At 43.8% G+C, this 22,723-nt stretch overlaps 2 protein-coding genes across 2 annotated transcripts; both read right to left on the bottom strand.

The window, feature by feature from the left end:
- Positions 1-2,346: 2,346 nt before the first annotated feature.
- Positions 2,347-10,180, bottom strand: LOC307091344 (uncharacterized protein; the record flags this gene model as incomplete). The annotated part of the gene is made up of 7 exons (XM_079758288.1): positions 2,347-2,989; positions 3,639-3,770; positions 3,918-4,056; positions 4,168-4,263; positions 4,357-4,548; positions 4,705-5,821; positions 10,103-10,180. The coding sequence occupies 3 exons, from the start codon at positions 10,178-10,180 to the stop codon at positions 4,469-4,471; spliced, it is 1,275 nt and encodes a 424-aa protein (XP_079614414.1). The 3' UTR covers positions 2,347-2,989; positions 3,639-3,770; positions 3,918-4,056; positions 4,168-4,263; positions 4,357-4,468.
- An 8,704-nt stretch (positions 10,181-18,884) lies between these two features.
- Positions 18,885-22,723, bottom strand: LOC307091225 (uncharacterized protein). Its single transcript, XM_079758153.1, has 7 exons — positions 22,585-22,723; positions 21,449-22,179; positions 21,060-21,251; positions 20,859-20,954; positions 20,611-20,749; positions 20,324-20,470; positions 18,885-19,533 (listed from the first exon to the last, which is right to left on the bottom strand). Exons 2-7 carry the CDS (start codon positions 22,175-22,177, stop codon positions 19,490-19,492), a joined length of 1,347 nt encoding a protein of 448 aa, XP_079614279.1. The 5' UTR covers positions 22,178-22,179; positions 22,585-22,723; the 3' UTR covers positions 18,885-19,489.

Below are 22,723 nucleotides of genomic sequence, written 5' to 3'. Positions count from 1 at the left end.
GTGATTAACGGGGTCAGAGGAAAATGAAAAGTCAAGAACACATCATGTGTAGAAGTCGGCAGTCTGTGAATTGATGGACAGGGGATCTGTGTTCGGTATTTAAAGGAAGAAGGAGGAACTTCATCTTGTGGATAAGACGTGATCTTGCGTGCATTAGGCGTGGTGGAAACATTTCCGGATTGTCAACTACGTCTAACCTTTTGTCATCCTCCTGACGTAAACCTCCCAAGACTCTCGCCAATGACAGACACATTTTTGTCTAAATGATCCCCGTCATTGGCAAAATATGTCATGACCTGTTTTTCAGTTGTAGATTCAGACAATTGTAAACTATAAACACAACTTAAAAAACGTAGAAAACTCACAGACAAAACGAGATAGTTATATGTCAGAGTCAAACATTGTGCCGCCCCGGCATATCGTCAAATAAGTAGCACGACCTTAAAGAGAACGAAAACATGTAAATTACACAGTATGGTGAATTGTGTCTATAGAGTCCACCACAACATACATTTTTTAATTCAGCCCATTCAAATTTACTTAAAATAACTTATCATCCCAGACCCCCCCCATGACCACTACGACGCACCTGCAATTCTGAGAGTATACCGAGTACGACTCGACTGTGCGACTCGACAGCAAAAAAGGCTGCTCCCGTGGAGAGATTTATTTTCTTTGAATTTGTACCACGTTGGTCATTTTAATGTAGATTTTAAATGCTCTTACACACTTGATTACATATCGACTTTATTCCGGTCACCAACTTATGCATTGCGGTCTTGCTGTGTGTGTAGTACAATGTGAAGTTGTGTTGTCTGGGAACGCTATAAGTGCTGTGTCTTGGATAAAACCCACAGTCTAATACTCTAACAAATTACGAGAGGTCGAGAAGGACTAGGGTTGAATGATCAAGGCTTAATTGTCACCACAGATAGTAACAACATCACCTGAGTTGGTTTGAAAAAGAACTGGCCTATTCGGCCCGGGATCTCAGAGGTAACTAAACCTGTGATTTCCTAGACCAATCAGAGCTTCTAATCTAGAGGTCCTACCTCTTCCCTCATTACCATTTATCTTTTAACTTCCCACATGGATACAAACATTCAAGCATTAGATACAAAGTGTTACATATTAAACATTAGTTATATGACGTTTACATATTATGCATTACAGTTATATGAAGTAAAGTCTTTGATTAAAATCCATTCTTCGCCTTATTTATTAACCTGATCTTAAATCACCATGACTTACCACATGTGTTTAAGAGATGAGCCCTGTGAAAGGAATATTCATTTAAGCAGTAAAATATTTATTTGTAATAGTTAATGCCACTTTATTTTTCTGTGGCATATACAGTCATAATCCTAAAGCAGGTAGTGTCTGATATTAACCGGGGTATGGATTAGTTACCTTAACTCTTAACTTTAAGCCTACAGAATATACATTCTAAAACCACAGACAAGGAACCATAAGGGGTCTCTGTAAGAGGCCATTTACATGGGGCGTCAGGGGTTCATCAAAATGCAAGCATTTGTTTTGAAACAGGAAGGCCAAGTAAAATCAATAGTGTTTAACATTTGGCTCCATTGTGCATATATTTACATTATATTCTTATATAATTTATACTTAAAGTTAACCTTACTTATACTTATTATCTAAGTGAAATAGACTGATGTCTTTTACTACAGAGGGATGTCTTATCTGAGTCTTATCTGTTTGCCGGTCAACTCCGGACACTCTGGGGTGTTGAATAACAATAGAACACGGCCTGGAGCCTGTCTCTCTTCCCTCTGCTGGTACATTCCTCTCCAATATTATATTCTAACATTTGGCAAATATCCTTTTAAACATCATTATTTTCTACCACAGCTGCAAGCCAGGAAATGACGTCACATTCTCTGGCGAGAATGTGACAGACATACGGACGTACCGGCGTACCATACAAATGGATCGCAGCATTATACATAACTTATAGACTTTTATACAATTCAAGGGTCGCTACAATATAATGGAATACGCTTACTATGTCCCTCTAGCCAACCCGAACCCTTCAATTTGCGTACAAAAAAACACGATTTTACACTTTCAAACTGTGTGCAGTGCGTAGCCTATGCTAGAGTCCAGTTGTGCATTAGATGACAGATGATAAGCCCATCCTTCCAATTAGCTTGTGTGGAGCGCAGATGCATACCACGCATCACCTTGAACAGTCATGACCTTGATTGAAGAGATCGGGTTGCTCTAGTCTAGCATGTAAAATAATCCAATATAGGCCATTCCATAAATTAGGACCAGAAATTAGGTAAAGCATGGTTGCGTTACAAAGTAGGCAAGAACAGAATCAAGTTGACTGTTATAGGTATATTTTATTCAACAAACAAACAAAACAAAACATATTAGTTGTTGCAACAAAGTGCATTAACAAACGGATCATACCACCACTGTTTGAATGCATGTTTTTTCTGTGAGCAGGATTAACTTGTGCAGTGATCACTTTAATCACTTTCATCTTTGTGCTTAGATAATCACAAATCGCAAGTTTATTTAACATACAAGCCAGTATCGTTTCTGCCATCCAGTGGCATCATTCAAAGAAGAGAGAGTGGACAAACATTGATTCAGTGTCTGATAACCTATTGGTCTGAGACTTACACAATAAATACATGACACATACATTGGAAAGCGTGAAAATATTAAAAAAAACTCATGACTCTCCCAAACGCAAACTAAAGGACATAATTGTTAGAAAAATAAATAGCTCCTTCTTTAAGGCTAATTTCTAGGCATCGTCATGAGCCTTTAATTAACAATATCTTTTCATTAATGAACCGAGGAACGAAAAAAGTATTTTGAAAAAAGTATTTTACGAATTGTTCATATATTTTTGATGTAGTTAATACAGGTAATGTAGGTTTTTGTCACTTTTGGACCTTCTTAAAGCTGCTTTATAGCAAGGTCAGTCCCATGGTCCCTAGGATGATGAGCAGAGCTGAAAATAGAGAGAAGGAAATTCAGTTATTTGATAATTACATTAAACGTTGCTTTTACGATTAGCAGACAACTAGTGGCTACTTTAAAGTGAGGCCTAGGCAACTATATCTGCTGAAGCAGCTATAGCCTTGCTAGCAGTTAAGCTAGTGGATTAGTGGGCAGCCTAGCTATTGGTTAACTGGGTAGCCTAGCTAGAGGTTAACTGGGCATCCTAGCTAGAGGTTAAGTGGGCAGCCTAGCTAGGGGGTCATCCCTATGTTCCCAAGGTCCTATGTTCCCTGGGTGCAAAGGGTTAGGGTCAGGTTTAGGGTTAGGGTTAGGGTGAGGGTTAACCCTAAACCTAACCCTAACCATAACCAATCGGAGGAGAGACATCCTAACCAATCAGAGGCGAATCAGAGGCGAAAAAGGCGGTACTTGCCCCTACCATCCTACGAAAAAAAGATTTGCTCACAGGGTCCTATGTTCCCTGGTCACATACAAAGCGGGGAACATAGGACCCGGGGAACATAGGACCCGGGAAACATAGATACGCTCCCCAAACTAGCACTTAAGTAGCTAGCCTAGGTAGAGATCAAGCGGGCAGCCTAGCTCATGGATTAACATGCAGATACCGGTTTAGCAGGGAGCCTTGCTAGTCCGCCTACCTTGTGACAGTGCCTGGTAGGTTGGCCTGCCGCCGGCGGAGGTGAGGACGTTGGTGCTATTGGAGTTGGGGTTGCCCAGCTCCACCATTTCTGTCTGGACTCTGGCCTCGGGAGCTCCCAGTTCACCAGTGCCTGGTTAAGAACATGTACAGTCAAGGATAAGTGATTGAAGATCCTGTAATCATATGATGTTTGTTGTGTGTGTGTGTGTGTGTGTGTTGGGGGGGGGGGGGGGGGGTTGGTGTGAAGCTTTCTTGGGCTTTTACTCGATTGACTTACTTGGGTTGAATGCTCCGGTGACAAAAGCTAACGAAAAGGTAGACGCCGTCATTCTGGCTGTCGCATCAGGGATAGTGGCTGCAAACGTACACTGGATTCTGTTTCCGTCGATGCGTCCCCTCACCGAGTTTGCATTCAGCTAAAAAGGCAGAGTCGAAGCCAGTCAATGTTTTGATATCGACGCGTCCATTGATTGTTAAGAGGTTAGGGTTACGTGGAACTTTCAGGTGCCAAATGAACTTAAACTTACAGTTTGTCTAATCAATTGACCGTTTTGCAAGATCGTTCCGATGAAATCGACCCTTCCGTTGTTGTTGGCGCAAACGTAAGTAGTATCTCCTCCGCCCTGTGATGAAAACCAGCCAACAGACAGCACATTAGCAATGTTGCAGATATAGGTCGATTTTAATTGGCCTGTGCGATTGTCAGGGTTAATTACCAAAGCATTGTCCGGTGACAAGGTGCAGCCTATGTAGCCATCGGACTGTCCAGATAGTCCAAACTCAAAGTTCTGTCCGGCAGTCCGCCTGGCACCCACAAAGAAACAGGAATCAGGCACCGATGGGTCGCAGCTTTGTGGCTCTGAGGCACAGAGCTGGGAACTGCTGCAGCTTTGGTTGGAGATGGGGCTCTTTGTTTTGATAGCGGGAAAAAGGATTTAAGAAGTGCGGGAAAATTAATAATATTATGTGTCTGATTTTTTTCTTTCCTAATTTATTATTATGTAGGCCATTTGATATAACGCAATTTCTGTCATTGTAGTGTATTATTTAGGTAAAAAACTTACCGGTAGACTGTCTACGGTGTCGTTGGGTGACAGTACAGGAGGAATCGTTGTGGTTGCGGCGGCTGTTGTTGTTGCGCCTGCTGTTGTGGTTGCGGCAGCTGTGGTTGCAGCTGCTGTTGTGGTTGCAGCTGCTGCCGTTGTTGTTGCTGCTGCCGTGGTGGTTGCGCCTGCTGAAGTGGTTGCAGCAGCTGTGGTTGTTGCGCCTGCTGTTGTGGTTGCAGCTGCTGTTGTGGTTGCGGCGGCTGTGGTTGTTGCTGCTGCCGTGGTGGTTGCGGCTGCTGTGGTTGTTGCGCCTGCTGAAGTGGTTGCAGCAGCTGTGGTTGTTGCGCCTGCTGAAGTGGTTGCAGCAGCTGTGGTTGTTGCGGTGGCTGTGGTTGTTGCGGCAGCTGTTGTTGTTGCGCCTGCTGAAGTGGTTGCGGCAGCTGTGGTTGTTGCGCCTGCTGAAGTGGTTGCGGCAGCTGTGGTTGTTGCGCCTGCTGAAGTGGTTGCGGCAGCTGTGGTTGTTGCGGTGGCTGTGGTTGTTGCGGCTGCCGTTGTGGTTGCGGCGGCTGTTGTGGTTGCGGCAGCTGTGGTTGCGCCTGCTGTTGTGGTTGCGGCAGCTGTGGTTGCAGCTGCTGTTGTGGTTGCAGTGGCTGTTGTTGTTGTTGCTGCCATTGTGGCTGCGGCTGCCGTTGTTGCTGCGGCTGCCGTTGTTGCTGCGGCGGCTGTGGTTGTTGCTGCTGCCGTTGTTGCTGCGGCTGCCGTTGTTGCTGCGGCGGCTGTGGTTGTTGCTGCTGCCGTTGTGGCTGCGGCTGCCGTTGTGGCTGGGGCTGCCGTTGTGGCTGGGGCTGCCGTTGTTGCTGCGGCTGCCGTTGTGGCTGCGGCTGCCGTTGTGGCTGCGGCTGCCGTTGTGGCTGGGGCTGCCGTTGTTGCTGCGGCGGCTGTGGTTGTTGCGGCGGTTGTGGTTGTTGCTGCTGCCGTTGTGGCTGGGGCTGCCGTTGTTGCTGCGGCTGCCGTTGTTGCTGCGGCGGCTGTGGTTGTTGCGGCGGTTGTGGTTGTTGCTGCTGCCGTTGTGGCTGCGGCTGCCGTTGTGTCTGCGGCTGCCGTGGTGGTGGTTGTGGGGGCTGTTGTAGTCTGACTAGAAGCTCCAGCCAGAATTGTCAGTGCCAAAAGCAGGGAGAAGAGCATTCTTCCGGCCATGTCTAGCAATGGTAAAGTTAAAGTTAGTCAAGAGTGCGTTGCATAGCCTACACTCGGTTTCAGTAACTTTTTGAAGTGTGAGACATAGCCCCAGTGCTGCCATTTCTAGGGTTTGTTAGCATTTCAAATAATTGTCTTCAAATTGTTCTTGTGTCGCCTAGAACAGATTGTTCTCAAACTATTTTAATTCAAAGGTTCATAGTTTGGTTACAACAAAGAATCTCCCCCTCCTAAAAATTACACAAATTTGAAAATACCAACAGATTGATCCCATATTTAATGCATTTAAAATAACCTAAATTCACACATTAGGCCTTGCTTAAACTATACTTTACTATCAATGATTAATGTGAAGATTATTATTCTATAATAAATTACTATTCTATATTGTAGGCTGTTTTAGTTATACCACATGCATTATTATAACTGTGTGTAGGCGAACCCAACATGAGCCTACTTTTTAGCAATAAACAAATTTATATTATATATAGATAGAGATATCACTGGATTTAGCCCCTCATATACCTATTGTTTTACATTTGCATTAAGCAAATAAAACCACTGGACACAATATATTTGGTATAGGATTCAGAACACAAGGTGCCTAATAGTTGGTACAACTCAGTTAGTAGCCTCAATAAAGTGGGTTTACCTACCAGTTTCCTTTTTCACACGTACAAGTCAATTCAGAGTAACAGTTGGGTTAAGGTAGTCCGGCTCAGCTGGAATAGGTTTCTTTCCTCTTCTAAAGTCTCTCTTGCAGGTGTCTGCAGTCTGTGAATTGAAGGACAGGGGATCTGTGTTCGGTATTTAAAGGAAGAAGGAGGAACTTGATTTTGTGGATAACACATTATCTTGCGTGTATGAGGCGTGGTGGAAACAATTCCGGATTGTCAACTACGTCGAACCTGTCATCCTGACGGTAAACCTCCCAAGACTCAACACAAATGTTTGTCTCATTAATTCCCGTCATTGGCAAATTATGTCATGACCAGTTTTTCAGATTCAGATTCAGACAATTCTATTTATCCCAAGAAGGGCAGTTCATTTGCAGCACTACACACACAACTTAAAAAAAGTAGAAAACTCTGACAAAACAAAATAGTTATATGTCAGAGGCAACAGGTCAACGTTCATAGGTCAGTACAAGAAAAGAACGGGCAGCAGTCCATTAAATAAAACATTTGTCATAGCTCATATAAATAACCAAGGTTAAAGGAATGTAAGTCATTTAAAATACTGTCTGTATTTAATAGCCTGATACCAGGACAAAGGTAGATGTTGTGGGAAACTGGTTTGTTTGTTGGACGGTTTGATGCATGCAGAGCAGGTATTGAATACTGACAAGGCAGAGCTCCTAATGTGTGTTGTTGTTGTGGTTGTCGTTGTTGTAATCTTAACAACAACAGAGTTGGAAGAAGTGTCAGTCAGGGAAGGTGCTCCGTATTGGCATGTCAGAGCTACCCATGAGCATGTGTGGTGATGGCTGGTTCAACCTGTGTGCCCTGATTATTGAATGTGTCACAGATGTGCAACCCCGCCCAGCCCCACAGTCTGTCAACAGGATTCGGGTTAGTTGAGGCTGCCTAAACCAACCATCAACAAAACTCTACATTGGTATCTATGTCTAGATATGGATATATTTCTGTCTGGATATATTTTTCTGTACAGTAAAAGCTGAAGAGAACTCCTAAAATCGACAAATACAAAATTAAATGACCAATTGAGCATTGTTGGTTGATTACACTTTTGCCTTTAATGAAGCCATTCATAGTCTTGACATTAACTAGCCGTATAGCATGCATTTGCCTTATAACAAGGCCAGTCCTATGACTTCTATGATGATGGGCAGAGATAAAAATGCAGGCAAGGGAGGGAAGGGGAAGAGAATATTACTATTTCAAAGCCATTATTTAAAAAAAGTTGCTTTTACGATAATGAGGCAACTAGAGGCAGTACCGTTTCTGCCATCCAGTGGCATCACTCAACGAAGAGAGAGGACAAACATTGATTCAGTGCCTGATAACCTGTTTGTCTGAGAGCAACACAATAAATACATGACACATACTATTGGATGTGTGGAAATATACACTAAACTCATGTCTCACCCCAAGTTAAAAAAAAGGACATAATTGTTAGAAAAATAAATAGCTCCTTCTTAAAGGCTAACTTACAGGCATCGTCATGGGCCTTTAATTAACAAAATCCTTCCATTAATGAACTGAAGATAGAAAAAAAAACAATTGAAGTATTTTACAAACAGTCAAAATGTTTTTTTTATGTAGTTAATTCAATGTAAATGTTTTGTTCCTCAAATAAAAAAATGTGGATGCTAAGGATAGTATTTTCACAAGTACGTTTTTGTCACTTCTTAAGTTGCTTTAAAGTTGCTTTATAGCAAGGCCAGTCCCATGGTCCCTAGGATGATGAGCAGAGCTGCAAATGGAGGCAAGAGAGGGAGAGAGATGAGATTATTTCATCATTACTTTAAAACAATGAATTTAAGATTATCAGACAACTAGTTGCTACTTTAAAGCAAGGTTGAAGCAACTTGTATATTAATTGGTGAATAAAAGGATATGCGGATAGCGCGGATATAGCCTTGCTAGCAGTTAGCGGGCCAACAGATAGAGGTTTAATGGTCAGCCTAGCTAGAGGTTTAGTGGGCAGCCTAACTAGAGGTTTAGCCTGGAGCGTAGCTAGAGGTTTAGCGTACAGCATTACTTGAGGTTTAGCTGGTAGGGTTAGCTAGAGTTTAGTTTGCAGCCTTGCTAGAGTTTAGTGTGCAGCCTAGCAAGAGATTAAGCAGGCAGCCTAGCTAGCTGTTTAGCGGGCTGCCTAGCTCGTGGTTTAGCATGCTTCCTAGCTAGAGGTTTAGTGGTCAGCCTAGTTAGCACTTTAGTGGGCAGCCTAGCTAGAAGTCAAGTGAACAGCCTAGTTTGTGGTATGGCGGGCAGAAAGAGAAGAGAAGAGAAAACATGAAAAACTCATTCAATTAACTACTTTCTTTTAATATAATCAGACTAGTGGCTACTTTAAAGAGCCAGTGAGCCCAATGTTTCAGCTGGAATTCGAACACTACATGATTAAAAAAAAGCATTCTGGGCTGAAAGCTTTAGGACAGAGGGGGGCGTGTTATCCTGATGGTAACGACCCACGCTGACTTTATGATACTTTATGATACTGTTGTTGTGTAACTGTTATTAGTGTTACAATAAGCGGTAGTGTACATTAAATCCTAGCACGTCGTTTAGCGGGCGGCCTAGCTCGTGGTTTAGTGGGCAGCACAGCTACCAGTTTAGCAGGAAGCCTTGCTAGTCTGCCTACCTTGTGACAGTGCCAGGTGAGTTGGCTGGCCGCTGTTTGCAACAGAACTGGTTGCGACTGTGGTGGTTGTGACTGTGGTGGATGCGACCGTGGTGAGGATACTGGTGCTGGAGCTGGCATCTGATATGTCCAGCACTGGTGTCTGGACTCTGGCCAAGGGATTTCCCAGTACACCTGTGCCTAGTGAAGAACATGTACAGTTGAGGATAAGCGATTGCTGGTCACGTGATCATGTGATCCTGTATGTGGTTTTGTTTGTGTGTGTGTTGGATTGCGCGGGTGGATGTGAAGCTTTGCTTGGCTTTGCTGAGATTGACTTACTGGAAAGGGTTCCGGTGACAACAGCTAGAGAATAGGACGTAGACAGTGCTCTGGTTGTGGCGTCGGGAACAGTGGCTGTAAACGTACACTGGATTGTGGTTCCATTGATGAGACCCTTCACCGAGTTTACGGTCACCTAACAAGGCAGAGTGAGATCCAGACAATGTATTGATATTTACATTTGCATTGATAGTCAGTTGGGGAGTTCGGGTAAAGTGGAACTTCGAAGAGGCTAAAAGTACTTAAACTTACAGTTTGTCTAATCAAAGCACTGTTGTTCAGCGAAGCACCGATGAATTCAAAGGACCCTTCATTGTTGGCGCAAATGTAGGTAATATCCCCTCCTCCCTGTTATGAGAACAAACGAACAGACAAAACATTAGCAATGGCACAAATATATGTCGACTTTAATTGGCCTGTGCAATTGACAGCTGCCTTTGGAGTTTTTTCTTACTAAAGAGCTGTCGGTTGACAACGTGACGGCTATGTAGCCTTCCGACTCTCCAGAGAGGCTGAACCCATAGTTCAGGCCTTCAGTCTGCTGGGCGGATACAAAGTAACATGTTGTCACTGATGGGTCGCAGCTCGCCGGCTCTTGGACACAAAGCAGGGTCTCGGTGCAGCCTTCGCTGGAGATGGCCGTCTGCATTTTGAAGACGGAGGGAAAAACAATTTAAGAAGAGAAGGGAAAAAAAGTGTTGGGAAATTATAATCTTTCAACTCTTGATCATGATTATCAAGGCTATTTGATTGAATATAGTTTCAGTCAATTGTATGTAATTGAAGTGGATTGTTTTTGTTCTAGATTAGACAAATCTTTACCAGTAGAGCTTCAACTGGGGTTTTAGTAGATGCTGCCGTAGAGGTGGTTTCAGCAGGCGTTACCACGGTGCTAGCGGTGGCACCGGCGGATGTAGAGCTCATCATTGGGGTACTTGAAGTGGATCCAGCTGCTGTAGAGCTCATCATTGGGGTACTTGCGGTGGAGCCGGTTGCTATAGAGTTCATCATTGGGGTACTTTCGGTGGATCCAGCTGCTGTAGAGCTCATCATTGGGGTACTAGGGGTTGATCCTGATGCTATAGAGCTCATCATTGGGGTACTAGGGGTTGATCCTGATGCTGTAGAGCTCATCATTGGGGTACTAGGGGTTGATCCTGATGCTATAGAGCTCATCATTGGGGTACTAGGGGTTGATCCTGATGCTGTAGAGCTCATCATTGGGGTAGGAGGGGTTGGTCCTGATGCTATAGAGCTCATCATTGGGGTAGGAGGGGTTGATCCTGATGCTGTAGAGCTCATCAGTGGGGTAGGAGGGGTTGATCCTGAAGCTGTAGAGCTCATCATTGGGGTACTAGGGGTTGATCCTGATGCTATAGAGCTCATCATTGGGGTAGGAGGGGTTGGTCCTGATGCTATAGAGCTCATCATTGGGGTAGGAGGGGTTGATCCTGATGCTGTAGAGCTCATCAGTGGAGTAGGAGGGGTTGATCCTGATGCTGTAGAGCTCATCATTGGGGTAGGAGGGGTTGATCCTGATGCTATAGAGCTCATCATTGGGGTAGGAGGGGTTGATCCTGATGCTGTAGAGCTCATCAGTGGGGTAGGAGGGGTTGATCCTGATGCTGTAGAGCTCATCATTGGGGCACTAGGGGTTGATCCTGATGCTATAGAGCTCATCATTGGGGTAGGAGGGGTTGATCCTGATGCTGTAGAGCTCATCATTGGGGTACTAGCCGTGGATCCGGCAGGCGTTGCCAGGTTACTAGCGGTGCTTACGGTAGTTGAGACTGTGGTGGGGGTGCTGGGGCTGTAACTGGCGTCTGATATGTCCAGCACTGGGCTCTGGACTCTGGCCACAGGAAGTCCAAGTGTACCTGAGCCTAGTGAGGAACATGTACAGTTGAGGATAAGCGGTTTCTGGTCACGTGATCATTTGATCCTGTGTGTGGTTTTGTTCGTGTGTGTGCTGGATGTGCAGGTGGATGTGAAGCTTTGCGTGGCTTTGACCAGATTGACTTACTGGAAAGGGTTCCGGTGACAACAGCTAGAGAATAGGACGTAGACAGTGCTCTTGTTGTTGCGTCGGGAACGGTGGCTGTAAACGTACACTGGATTGTGTTTCCGTTGATGAGGCCCTTCACCGAGTTTACGGTCACCTAACAAGGCAGAGTGAGACCCAGACACTGTATTGATATTTACATTTGTATTGATAGTCAGTTGGGGGGTTGGGGTTAAGTGTAACTTACAGGTGCCGAAAGTACTTCAACTTACAGTTTGTCTACTCAAAGCACCATTGTCAAGCGAAGCACCGATGAATTCGAAGGACCCTTCATTGTTGGCGCAAATATAAGTAATATCCCCTCCTCCCTGTTATGAGAACCAACAAACAGACATAACATTAGCAATGGCACAAATATATGTCGACTTTAATTGGCCTGTGCAATTGACAGCTGCCTTTGGAGTTTTTTCTTACTAAAGAGCTGTCGGTTGACAACGTGACGGCTATGTAGCCTTCCGACTCTCCAGAGAGGCTGAACCCATAGTTCAGGCCTTCAGTCTGCTGGGCAGATACAAAGTAACATGTTGTCACTGATGGGTCGCAGCTCGCCGGCTCTTGGACACAAAGCAGGGTCTCGGTGCAGCCTTCGCTGGAGATGGCCGTCTGCATTTTGAAGACGGAGGGAAAAACAATTTAAGAAGAGAAGGGAAAAAAAGTGTTGGGAAATTATAATCTTTCAACTCTTGATCATGATTATCAAGGCTATTTGATTGAATATAGTTTCAGTCAATTGTATGTAATTGAAGTTGATTGTATTTGTTCTAGATTAGACAAATCTTTACCAGTAGAGCTTCAACTGGGGTTTTAGTAGATTCTGCCGTAGAGGTGGTTTCAGCAGGCGTTGCCACGGTGCTAGCGGTGGCACCGGCGGATGTAGAGCTCATCATTGGGGTACTTGCAGTGGATCCAGCTGCTGTAGAGCTCATCATTGGGATACTTGCGGTGGAGCCGGTTGCTATAGAGTTTATCATTGGGGTACTTTCGGTGGATCCAGCTGCTGTAGAGCTCATCATTGGGGTACTAGGGGTTGATCCTGATGCTATAGAGCTCATCATTGGGGTACTAGGGGTTGATCCTGATGCTGTAGAGCTCATCATTGGGGTAGGAGGGGTTGGTCCTGATGCTATAGAGCTCATCATTGGGGTAGGAGGGGTTGATCCTGATGCTGTAGAGCTCATCAGTGGGGTAGGAGGGGTTGATCCTGATGCTGTAGAGCTCATCATTGGGGTACTAGGGGTTGATCCTGATGCTATAGAGCTCATCATTGGGGTAGGAGGGGTTGGTCCTGATGCTATAGAGCTCATCATTGGGGTAGGAGGGGTTGATCCTGATGCTGTAGAGCTCATCAGTGGGGTAGGAGGGGTTGATCCTGATGCTGTAGAGCTCATCATTGGGGTACTAGGGGTTGATCCTGATGCTATAGAGCTCATCATTGGGGTAGGAGGGGTTGATCCTGATGCTGTAGAGCTCATCATTGGGGTACTAGCCGTGGATCCGGCAGGCGTTGCCAGGTTACTAGCGGTGCTTACGGTAGTTGAGACTGTGGTGGGGGTGCTGGGGCTGTAACTGGCGTCTGATATGTCCAGCACTGGGCTCTGGACTCTGGCCACAGGAAGTCCAAGTGTACCTGAGCCTAGTGAGGAACATGTACAGTTGAGGATAAGCGGTTTCTGGTCACGTGATCATTTGATCCTGTATGTGGTTTTGTTCGTGTGTGTGCTGGATGTGCAGGTGGATGTGAAGCTTTGCGTGGCTTTGACCAGATTGACTTACTGGAAAGGGTTCCGGTGACAACAGCTAGAGAATAGGACGTAGACAGTGCTCTGGTTGTTGCGTCGGGAACGGTGGCTGTAAACGTACACTGGATTGTGTTTCCGTTGATGAGGCCCTTCACCGAGTTTACGGTCACCTAACAAGGCAGAGTGAGACCCAGACAATGTATTGATATTTACATTTGTATTGATAGTCAGTTGGGGGGATAGGCTTAAGTGGAACTTACAGATGCCGAAAGTACTTCAACTTACAGTTTGTCTACTCAAAGCACCATTATCAAGCGAAGCACCGATGAATTCGAAGGACCCTTCATTGTTGGCGCAAATATAAGTTATATCCCCTCCTCCCTGTTATGAGAACCAACAAACAGACATAACATTAGCAATGGCACAAGTATATGTCGACTTTAATTGGCCTGTGCAATTGACAGCTGCCTTTGGAGTTTTTTCTTACTAAAGAGCTGTCGGTTGACAACGTGACGGCTATGTAGCCTTCCGACTCTCCAGAGAGGCTGAACCCATAGTTCAGGCCTTCAGTCTGCTGGGCGGATACAAAGTAACATGTTGTCACTGATGGGTCGCAGCTCGCCGGCTCTTGGACACAAAGCAGGGTCTCGGTGCAGCCTTCGCTGGAGATGGCCGTCTGCATTTTGAGGATGGAGGGAAAAACAATTTAAGAAGAGAAGGGAAAAAAAGTGTTGGGAAATTATAATCTTTCAACTCTTGATCATGATTATCAAGGCTATTTGATTGAATATAGTTTCAGTCAATTGTATGTAATTGAAGTGGATTGTATTTTTTCTAGATTAGACAAATCTTTACCAGTAGAGCTTCAACTGGGGTTTTAGTAGATGCTGCCGTAGAGGTGCTAGCGCTGGCTCCGGCGGATGTAGAGCTCATCATTGGGGAACTTGCTATGGATCCAGCTGCTGTAGAGCTGATCATTGGGGTACTGACTGTGGATCCGGTTGCTACAGAGCTCATCATTGGGGTACTTGCGGTGGATCCAGCTGCTGTAGAGCTCATCATTTGGGTACTTGCTGTGGATCCAGCTGCTGTAGAGCTGATCGTTACGGTACTTGCAGTGGGTCCAGCTGCTGTAGAGCTCATCATCAGGGTACTGACTGTGGATCCGGTTGCTATAGAGCTGATCATTGGGGTACTTGCTGTGGATCCAGCTGCTGTAGAGCTCATCATCAGGGTACTGACTGTGGATCCGGTTGCTATAGAGCTGATCATTGGGGTACTTGCTGTGGATCCAGCTGCTGTAGAGCTCATCATTGTGGTACTAGGGGTTGATCCTGATGCTATAGAGCTTATCATTGGGGTAGTAGCGGTTGATCCTGATGCTGTAGAGCTTATCATTGTGGTACTAGCGGTGGATCCAGCTGCTGTAGAGCTCACCATTGCGATACTGGCGGTTGATCCAGCTGTTGTAGAGCTTATCATTGGGGTACTAGCGGTGGATCCAGCTGCTGTAGAGCTCATTGCCGTAGTCTGGGTAGAGGCTTCTGGCACAATTGTCAGTGCCAATAGCAGGGAGAAGAGGAGACTCCAGCCCATGGCTAGAAATGGTGAAGTTAAAGTTAGTCGAAAGGCAGGGTTTATAGCCTGTGCTTTTGCTTTTGTAAGTTTTTACCATAAACTAGCCTCCTTTTAACTTTGAAACACTATGTTAGCATTTCAAATTGTTTTTTCTATATTGTTTCTATATTGCCTAGCATAGCATTATTCTTAATTTTAACTCAAAGGGAGCTGGTGGTTGCAGTTCAGATTCTCAACCAAATGTAAAAAAAATCAGCCGGTTCAATGCATTTGAATGACCAAAATGGACACATTTGACCACGCTGAAAATATACTTTACCCTTAATGTTTAATAACAAGATTATTATTACATAATTATAAGCCTAATGTAGTATATATTAATTCTAACAGATGTTGTATTATCAAAAGTCTGTAGGCAAACCCAATATAAGACTTCATTGTAGTAATAAACCCATTTATATAAATCAATAATCGCTCAATTAATATCATATTAGTAGGCCTATCATTTAATATAGATGTTTAGCAATTAAAAACAATAAAAATATAACCGCAAGCGGTGATTAATGGGGTCAGAGGAAAATGAAAAGTCAAGAACACATAATGGAAGATATATAAATATGAAGGAAAGATGTTGATGTTCCCCTTAATGCCATACTGTGCCTAGGCTTTCAGGTGACAGGGCTGCAGAGCAATGGCCGAATGTCATGTTCAGCTTGTTCATAATTGTCTAATCGGGATTCGAACTCTCAAACTAAAGATCACCAGTACAAGGCATTATCCCATTGAGCCACTGACAAACCTGAAATGTAGCCTCATTCACATGGTGAAAATGTATATTGATAAGCACACAACATCCAGAAAACTCCAAGCAAACATTTCTCAAATGAATTAAGGGCTTTCTTAAAAGAGTATAGATCTGAAAATTTGCACTGTTAATGGTATCCACATAATGATAGCCGTATGGTAGTTATACAATAACAAAATGGTCATATAGGCAAAACCGGTTGAGACTGTGGACGTTTGGCTTTTCTATGAAATTGTTGGAAAAGTAAACATTTTTAGAGTAGAAGACCAGGATTTTATAGATGCATCTGATTCTAGAGTTTAATAATATGAAAGAACTTTGAGTCCAGGTCAATCTGGTGAGGAGAAATAAGCCTAATTCATGATTTTTTACAATAGTGCCACCTTTGGGTGCAGTCCCACAAATTTGGGTTTATGGGTAGTGGGGGTTATTGGTAACCCTACCTGAAGATTTCCAGAAGATTTTTACAGAATTTGAAGGGAAAAAAAAACGTAAAACAATAGGGGACCAAGCAGCTTTGCTGCTCGGACCCCTAATGAAACTGGAGTATATAAAGTTAAGTAATGAAAACACATGCTTTGTATTTTCCACATTGGCTAGTGTCTAACAGTTAGGCCAAAATCTCAGAGATAGTAGTAATGTTCGTTAACTTACCTGTATTTTTTTCTTTTCTTTTTAAATCACACGTTTGATGCTTATAGTTATTTTCCTCTGTCGGATCCCTCTCTCAGGTGAACAGTGTTTGAAGTGATGGACAGGGGAACCGGGCCCGCTATTTAAAGGGATGAGGAGGGACTTGAAATCGCGCTCTGCAAGACCTGGCCTCTCATGCATAATGCATATTGGAAACACTTCAGGGTCTGCAGAATGTGTCGCGCTTCTTGTCAACCTCCCGAAAAAACCTACCCTCTCAGTAATTGCTGTCTTGAGCAAAATATGGTCCGACCTGTTTGACTAATGGACAAGAAAGCGACTCAAATGGAGGCGTCAAAAACATATAGTCCTAGGCCTACCTGAAATTAAATTAAAATAAATAAAGTTGCAAGAAACCATGACGGGGTCCAACTGTATGACGAGTATGGTGGCCTAATGAAAGCCTGATAGTATACATTATTTGATGTAATGACACATTTCACAGAATGGTTGTTTGCGGTTGGTCTTGAACCAACAACCCCATGGTCATGTGGCTGACACAATACTACTACACTACATGGACATATAGAATGTGTATGGTAGATAAGAGTATATTTTGAGAAATAGAGGTCTTTCGTACGTGGAGGTATGGTGAGCTTGATCAGTATGGTAATATGGCATTGGTATGCCCTAAAAACTGGTTTACCGGAGTTAAACATATCAAAACAATCACCAACGGATCTCCTCTTAGTAGCCATATTCGGATAACGAATACAATAGGGTTCCTGCGTTTTTTTGTAGGAACCCCAATGATTATTATTATATTAAAGAAATTTGTGTTTTTGGCACGTCTGACAGAACCCAAAATTGCCAGTATCCAAGGAGATGAAGCAGTGGAAGGAATTGAACAATGCAAGGATCAACCCTCATTGTTACTGTTAGATACAATAACGTGTAGTTCAATTTCACCTCCTGTGTGTCTAACGTTAATTGTTAGGCACAGTGAACCACCAGATCCTCCTCTCAACCCTCAGAGAACTGGGAATCTCAGGCTCTGCATCCTCCCTGTTCAAATCCTACCTCAAGGATCGCACTGACAGGTTCACATGGAAAGAATCTGTGTTTGAACCTTGTAGTCTCACTACTGGGGTCCCACATGGTTCTCTTCTGGGTCCCATCTGTTATTATTTACTCACATGGTCTCCCTACGACAGCTATGCAGAGGGAACAACTTATTTTCTATAAGTTGTTTCCTTTTCTACCGTCTAAAACCACACAGCACCAAGAATCTCTGCATGTCTGATAGACATCTCTCAGTGGAGGTGGACACACCACCTCCACCAAGTTTAATCTGGACGTGACTGAGCTGCTCTTCCTGCCAAGGTAGGCATCTCCCATTCACAACCTCTCCATCAATATTGACAAACAGCTCCTGCAGATTCATTCTCAACCACATCAGGAGGACACAGCTGTTCCTCACCCAGAGGGCCAAACAAGTGTTGGTCTAGACTCTAGGTTCTTGTCATCTTGCAACTAGACTATTGCAACTCACTTCTGGTTGGTCTGCCAGCATGTGCAATTCATCCTCTGCAACACATCTAGAATGCTGCAGCCAACCAGTTCTCCCACACTGCATCTCTCCTCCGCACCCTGCCCTTGTGGTTCGTCCAATCGGATGAAAGTCACTGGTATTCGAATTCCGTGCTGCAAACTACTCCACCACGTCCTCCACCCAGGACATGGTTAAACCACAACCCCAAGCCAGTCAACTAGGCTGAATGACTGTCTTCAGGACATGGTTAAACCACAACCCCAAGCCAGTCAACTAGGCTGAATGACTGTCTTCAGGACATGGTTAAACCACAACCCCAAGCCAGTCAACTAGGCTGAATGACTGTCTTCAGGACATGGTTAAACCACAACCCCAAGCCAGTCAACTAGAATGAATGACTGTCTTCCGGCTTGCTACTCCTTTTTGTTTATTTTTTAAACACAATCTCTTGTACATTATGTGTAATGTAGCACTTGAAATTGTCTGCTTTGGATTAAAGTAAGTAAGTAGCTTTGAATAAAAGCTAAGTAAATGTAATGTAAAGACTATCTAAGGAATATCCAAAGTTGGCAAACCACTTGCAAATATGAAAAATCACTTTTCAGTGTTTGGGTAGAATTGTAATTCAAAATCAAACAAAGTTTAAAAACTCTTTTTTTTTTTTTTTTTGTTTGTTTTTAGACAGTATTTTAGACAGTTTTTAGACTGTATCTTTTTATTTTGGATTAATGAGCTGATACATTAAACAAACGTTTCTACCAATGCAAACAAGGCTTTTAGAGCATGACAATGTCAACTTTTAATCAATAACATAATGCAATATTGACCTTGGCCTACTTTGTCTCTCTAGCCTGTAAGAAAATCCAACATAGGCCCAATCATCATGTATGACCAGAAATAAGGTAAAGCAAGTTTGCATTACTTTTTCCGAACATATTTTCCCAAAAGGGTTTATTGTACAAAGTAGGCAAGAACAGAATCCAGTTGACTGATATAGGCTATTTTATTTAACATTCGAACAAAGCAAAACATATTAGAAGTCGCAACACAGTGCATTAACTGATACAACCAGTGTTTGAATGCCTGTTCATTCTGTGAGCAGGATTAAAATATGCAGTGATCACTTTAATCACTTTCCTCTTGTGCTTAGACAATAACAAATCACTATATTATTTAGCATTCAAGCCAGTATCGTTTCTGCCATCCAGTGGCATCATTCAACGAAGAGAGAGTGGACAAACATTGATTCAGTGCCTGATAATGTGTTTGTCTGAGAAGAACACAATACATAGAGTACACATATAGATGTGTCGAAACATACACAAAACTCATCTCTCACCCAAAGGCAAACAAAAGGACATAATTGTTAGAAAAATAAATAGCTCCTTCTTTAAGGCTATCTTTCAGGCATCGTCATGGGGCTGTAACATGATTCTTTGATTAAATAAACGATTTGAGGCATTTTACTAATTGTAAAAAAAAATGTATCTAATGAAATGAACATCTTTGTTCATCAAATAAAAATAATTTGATGCTATGGATTCTATTTTCACATGTATTTTATCAATTTATACCGTTTCAAAGCTGCTTTATAGCAAGGCCATTCCCATGGTAGCTATGATGATGAGCAGAGCTGAAAAGGAGGCAAGAGAGGGAAAGAGATGAGATTATTTCATAAGTAGATTAGAACGTTGCTTTTGCTAGGCCAAGGCAACTTGTATATTAACTGGTAAAAAAAAGAAAGGATATGCAGATAAACACTGTAGCGATATTGCCTTGATAGCAGTTTAGAGGGCAGCCTAGCTAGAGGTAAAGTGAGCATCCTAGCTAGAAGTCTAGCCTGGAGCAAGAGATTTAGCGGACATCGTAATTTGAGGTTTAGCTGGTAGCCTTGCTCAGAGTTTAATGGGCAGCCTAGCTAGAAGTTTAGCTGCCACACTTTTCTCCTAAAGATCCGCATTTGGATGTGTTTTCATGTTCAAATCAATTCAACTCATTATTTATTTCTTGCATCCTCTCTCTTTGTTTCTGTCATCCTCTCGATAGTGAGGGCCCGGTCTGTTGCCGTGCGTGTGCGTGTGCTGATGTTTGACACACAACAGATTATTCATGTAACGCGACACGTCACAGGATGCACAAGGTCCAAAAAAACAAAATGGGTCCATCCTCATGAAATTGTCTGTGGTTGAAAATGCTCAGCTAGAGGTTTAGCAGGCAGCCTAGTTAGTACTTAAGCAGGCAGCTTAGCAAAAGGTTAAGTGGGTAGTCTAGCTAGATGTTTAGCGATCAGCCTAGCTAATGGCTTAGCATGCAGCCTAGCTAGAGGTTTAGCAGGCATCCTAGCTTATGGTTTAGCGGGCGGCCTAGCTTGTAGTTTAGAAGGCAGCTTAGCTAGTGATTCGGCAGGAAGCTATTGTGCCTACCTTCTGACAGTGCCTGGTGGGTTGGCCGGCCGCTGTTTGCGCCGGGTGTGACCATGATGAGGATGCTTAAGGTGCTGGAGTTGGTGTCTGCTATGTCCAGCACTTTTGTCTGGACTTTGGCCTCGGGAGCTCCAAGTTCACCTGTGCCTGGTTAAGAACATGTACACAGTTGAGTATAAGCGTTGGCAGGTCATGTGATCATGTGACGCTGTATGCTGTTATGTATGTGTGTTTGTTAGAAGTCTGTTGGTGTGAAGCTTTGTGTGGCATTGACTTGAACGGCTTACCAGGCGAGAAGGTTCCGTTGACCACAGCTAACGCAAAGGACGTTGCCGACCCTCTGGCTGTGGTGTCGGGAACGGTGGCTTTAAACGTACACTGGATTGTGGTTCCGTTGATGTGACCCTTCACCGAGTTTGCGTTCACCTAACGAGGCACATCCAGACAATGCATTGATATTTAGATTTGCATTGCTAGTCTGTTGGAGAATTAGGGTTATCGGAACTTCGAAGGTGCCAAAAGTACTTGAACTTACACTTTGTCTATTCAAAGCACCGTTGTTAAGCGAAGCACCGATGAATTCGAGGATCCCTTTGTTGTTGGCGCAAATGAAGGTAATATCCCCTCCTCCCTGTTATGAGAACAAACAAACAGACAGAACATAAGCAATGGCACAAATATGTAGACTTTAATTGGCCTGTTTAATTAACAGCTGCGTTTGGAGTTTTTTTCTTACCAACGAGCTGTCCGTTGACAACGTGCAGCCTATGTAGCCTTCGGACTCTCCAGAGAGGCTGAACTCAAAGTTCTGTCCAGCAGTCCATTTTGTACCCACAAAGAAACAGGATCCGGCCAACGATGGGTCGCAGCTCTCCGGCTCTCCCGCACAAAGCAGGGAACTGCCGCAGCCTGCGTTGGAGATGGGGCTCTGTATTTTCATGACGGCGGGACAAAGGACTTGATTAGAGCGCAAACCGTTTTCGATAAGAGCGGGGTTATTATTATCAGTATTATTTTTGATGTTCTCTTTGTGCTCCTACTCATCATTACGTAGGCTATTTGATTGATTATAAGTTCAGTCAATTGTATGTTATTGAAGTAAATTGTGTTTAAGCGAATACTTACGGGTAGACGTTCTACCGTGCTGTTGGGGGTCAGGACAGGGGGATTGGTTGGTCCCGTCGCATTGGTAGAGGCTGCTGTAGGTCTTGTAGCGGTAGTACCAGTGGCTCTAGCTGTGGTAGTTCTAATCATAGTGGTAGTAGCAGTGGCTCTAGCTGTGGTAGTTCTAATCATAGTGGTAGTAGCAGTGGCTCTAACTGCGGTAGTAGAGGGGGTTGCAGCTGTTGTAGAGCTCACCATTGGGTTGCTAGCGGTGGATCCAGCTGCTGTAGAGCTCACCATTGCAGTACTGGCGGTGGATCCAGCTGCTGTAGAACTCACCATTGCGGTACTGGCGGTGGATCCAGCTGTTGGAGAGCTCATCATTGGGGTACTGGCGGTGGATCCAGCTGTTGTAGAGCTCATCATTGGGGTACTGGCGGTGGATCCAGCTGTTGGAGAGCTCACCATTGGGGTACTGGCGGTGGATCCAGCTGCTGTAGAGCTCACCATTGCGGTACTGGCGGTGGATCCAGCTGTTGGAGAGCTCATCATTGGGGTACTGGCGGTGGATCCAGCTGTTGGAGAGCTCACCATTGCGGTACTGGCGGTGGATCCAGCTGTTGTAGAGCTCACCATTGCGGTACTGGCGGTGGATCCAGCTGTTGTAGGGCTCATTGTCGTGTTCGTGGTAGAGGCTTCTGGCACAATTGTCAGTACCAATAGCAGGGAGAAGAGGAGACTCCAGCCCATGGCTAGAAATGGTAAAGTCAGAGTTAGTCAAGAGGCAGGGTTTATAGTCTGTGCTTCGGTTAAAGTTTTTAACAATAAGCTAGCCTACTTAAAATGTGAAACATTGTTTGCATCATTTCAAATAGTTTCATAGGCTGTATTAATTATACCAGATATAATGTTATAACTGTGTGTTGGTAAACACAATAAAAGACTACATTGTAGTAATAAACAAATTAATATAAAGGGATATCACTGGATTAATATCATATGAGTTGGTCGATTAACATTTAGCAATTAAAACAAAGTAAAACAAAATTTTAGGTTCAGGTATCATGACTTGAGGTTTGTATTTTTTCATACTAGTGCCTCACAGTTAATCTCACAGGCTAATCTCTCAGAGTTAGTAGTAAGGTTTGTTTACCTACCTGTCTTTTATTTATTGTTTAATAATCACACGAATAGATTGGGAGTAGAAGTTGTGTTAAAGATACTGCGGCTCAGTGGTGGATGGTAATAGGCCTAGTTATTTTCCTCTTCTCAGATCCCTCTCGCAGGTGAACAGTG

This window comes from Pollachius pollachius (assembly GCF_949987615.1).
Source record: "Pollachius pollachius genome assembly, chromosome: 20".
In the NCBI taxonomy this organism is placed as follows: Eukaryota; Metazoa; Chordata; class Actinopteri; order Gadiformes; family Gadidae; genus Pollachius; species Pollachius pollachius.
Note: the sequence above shows the minus strand (reverse complement) of the source record. Positions and strands in the feature narration are given on the sequence as shown.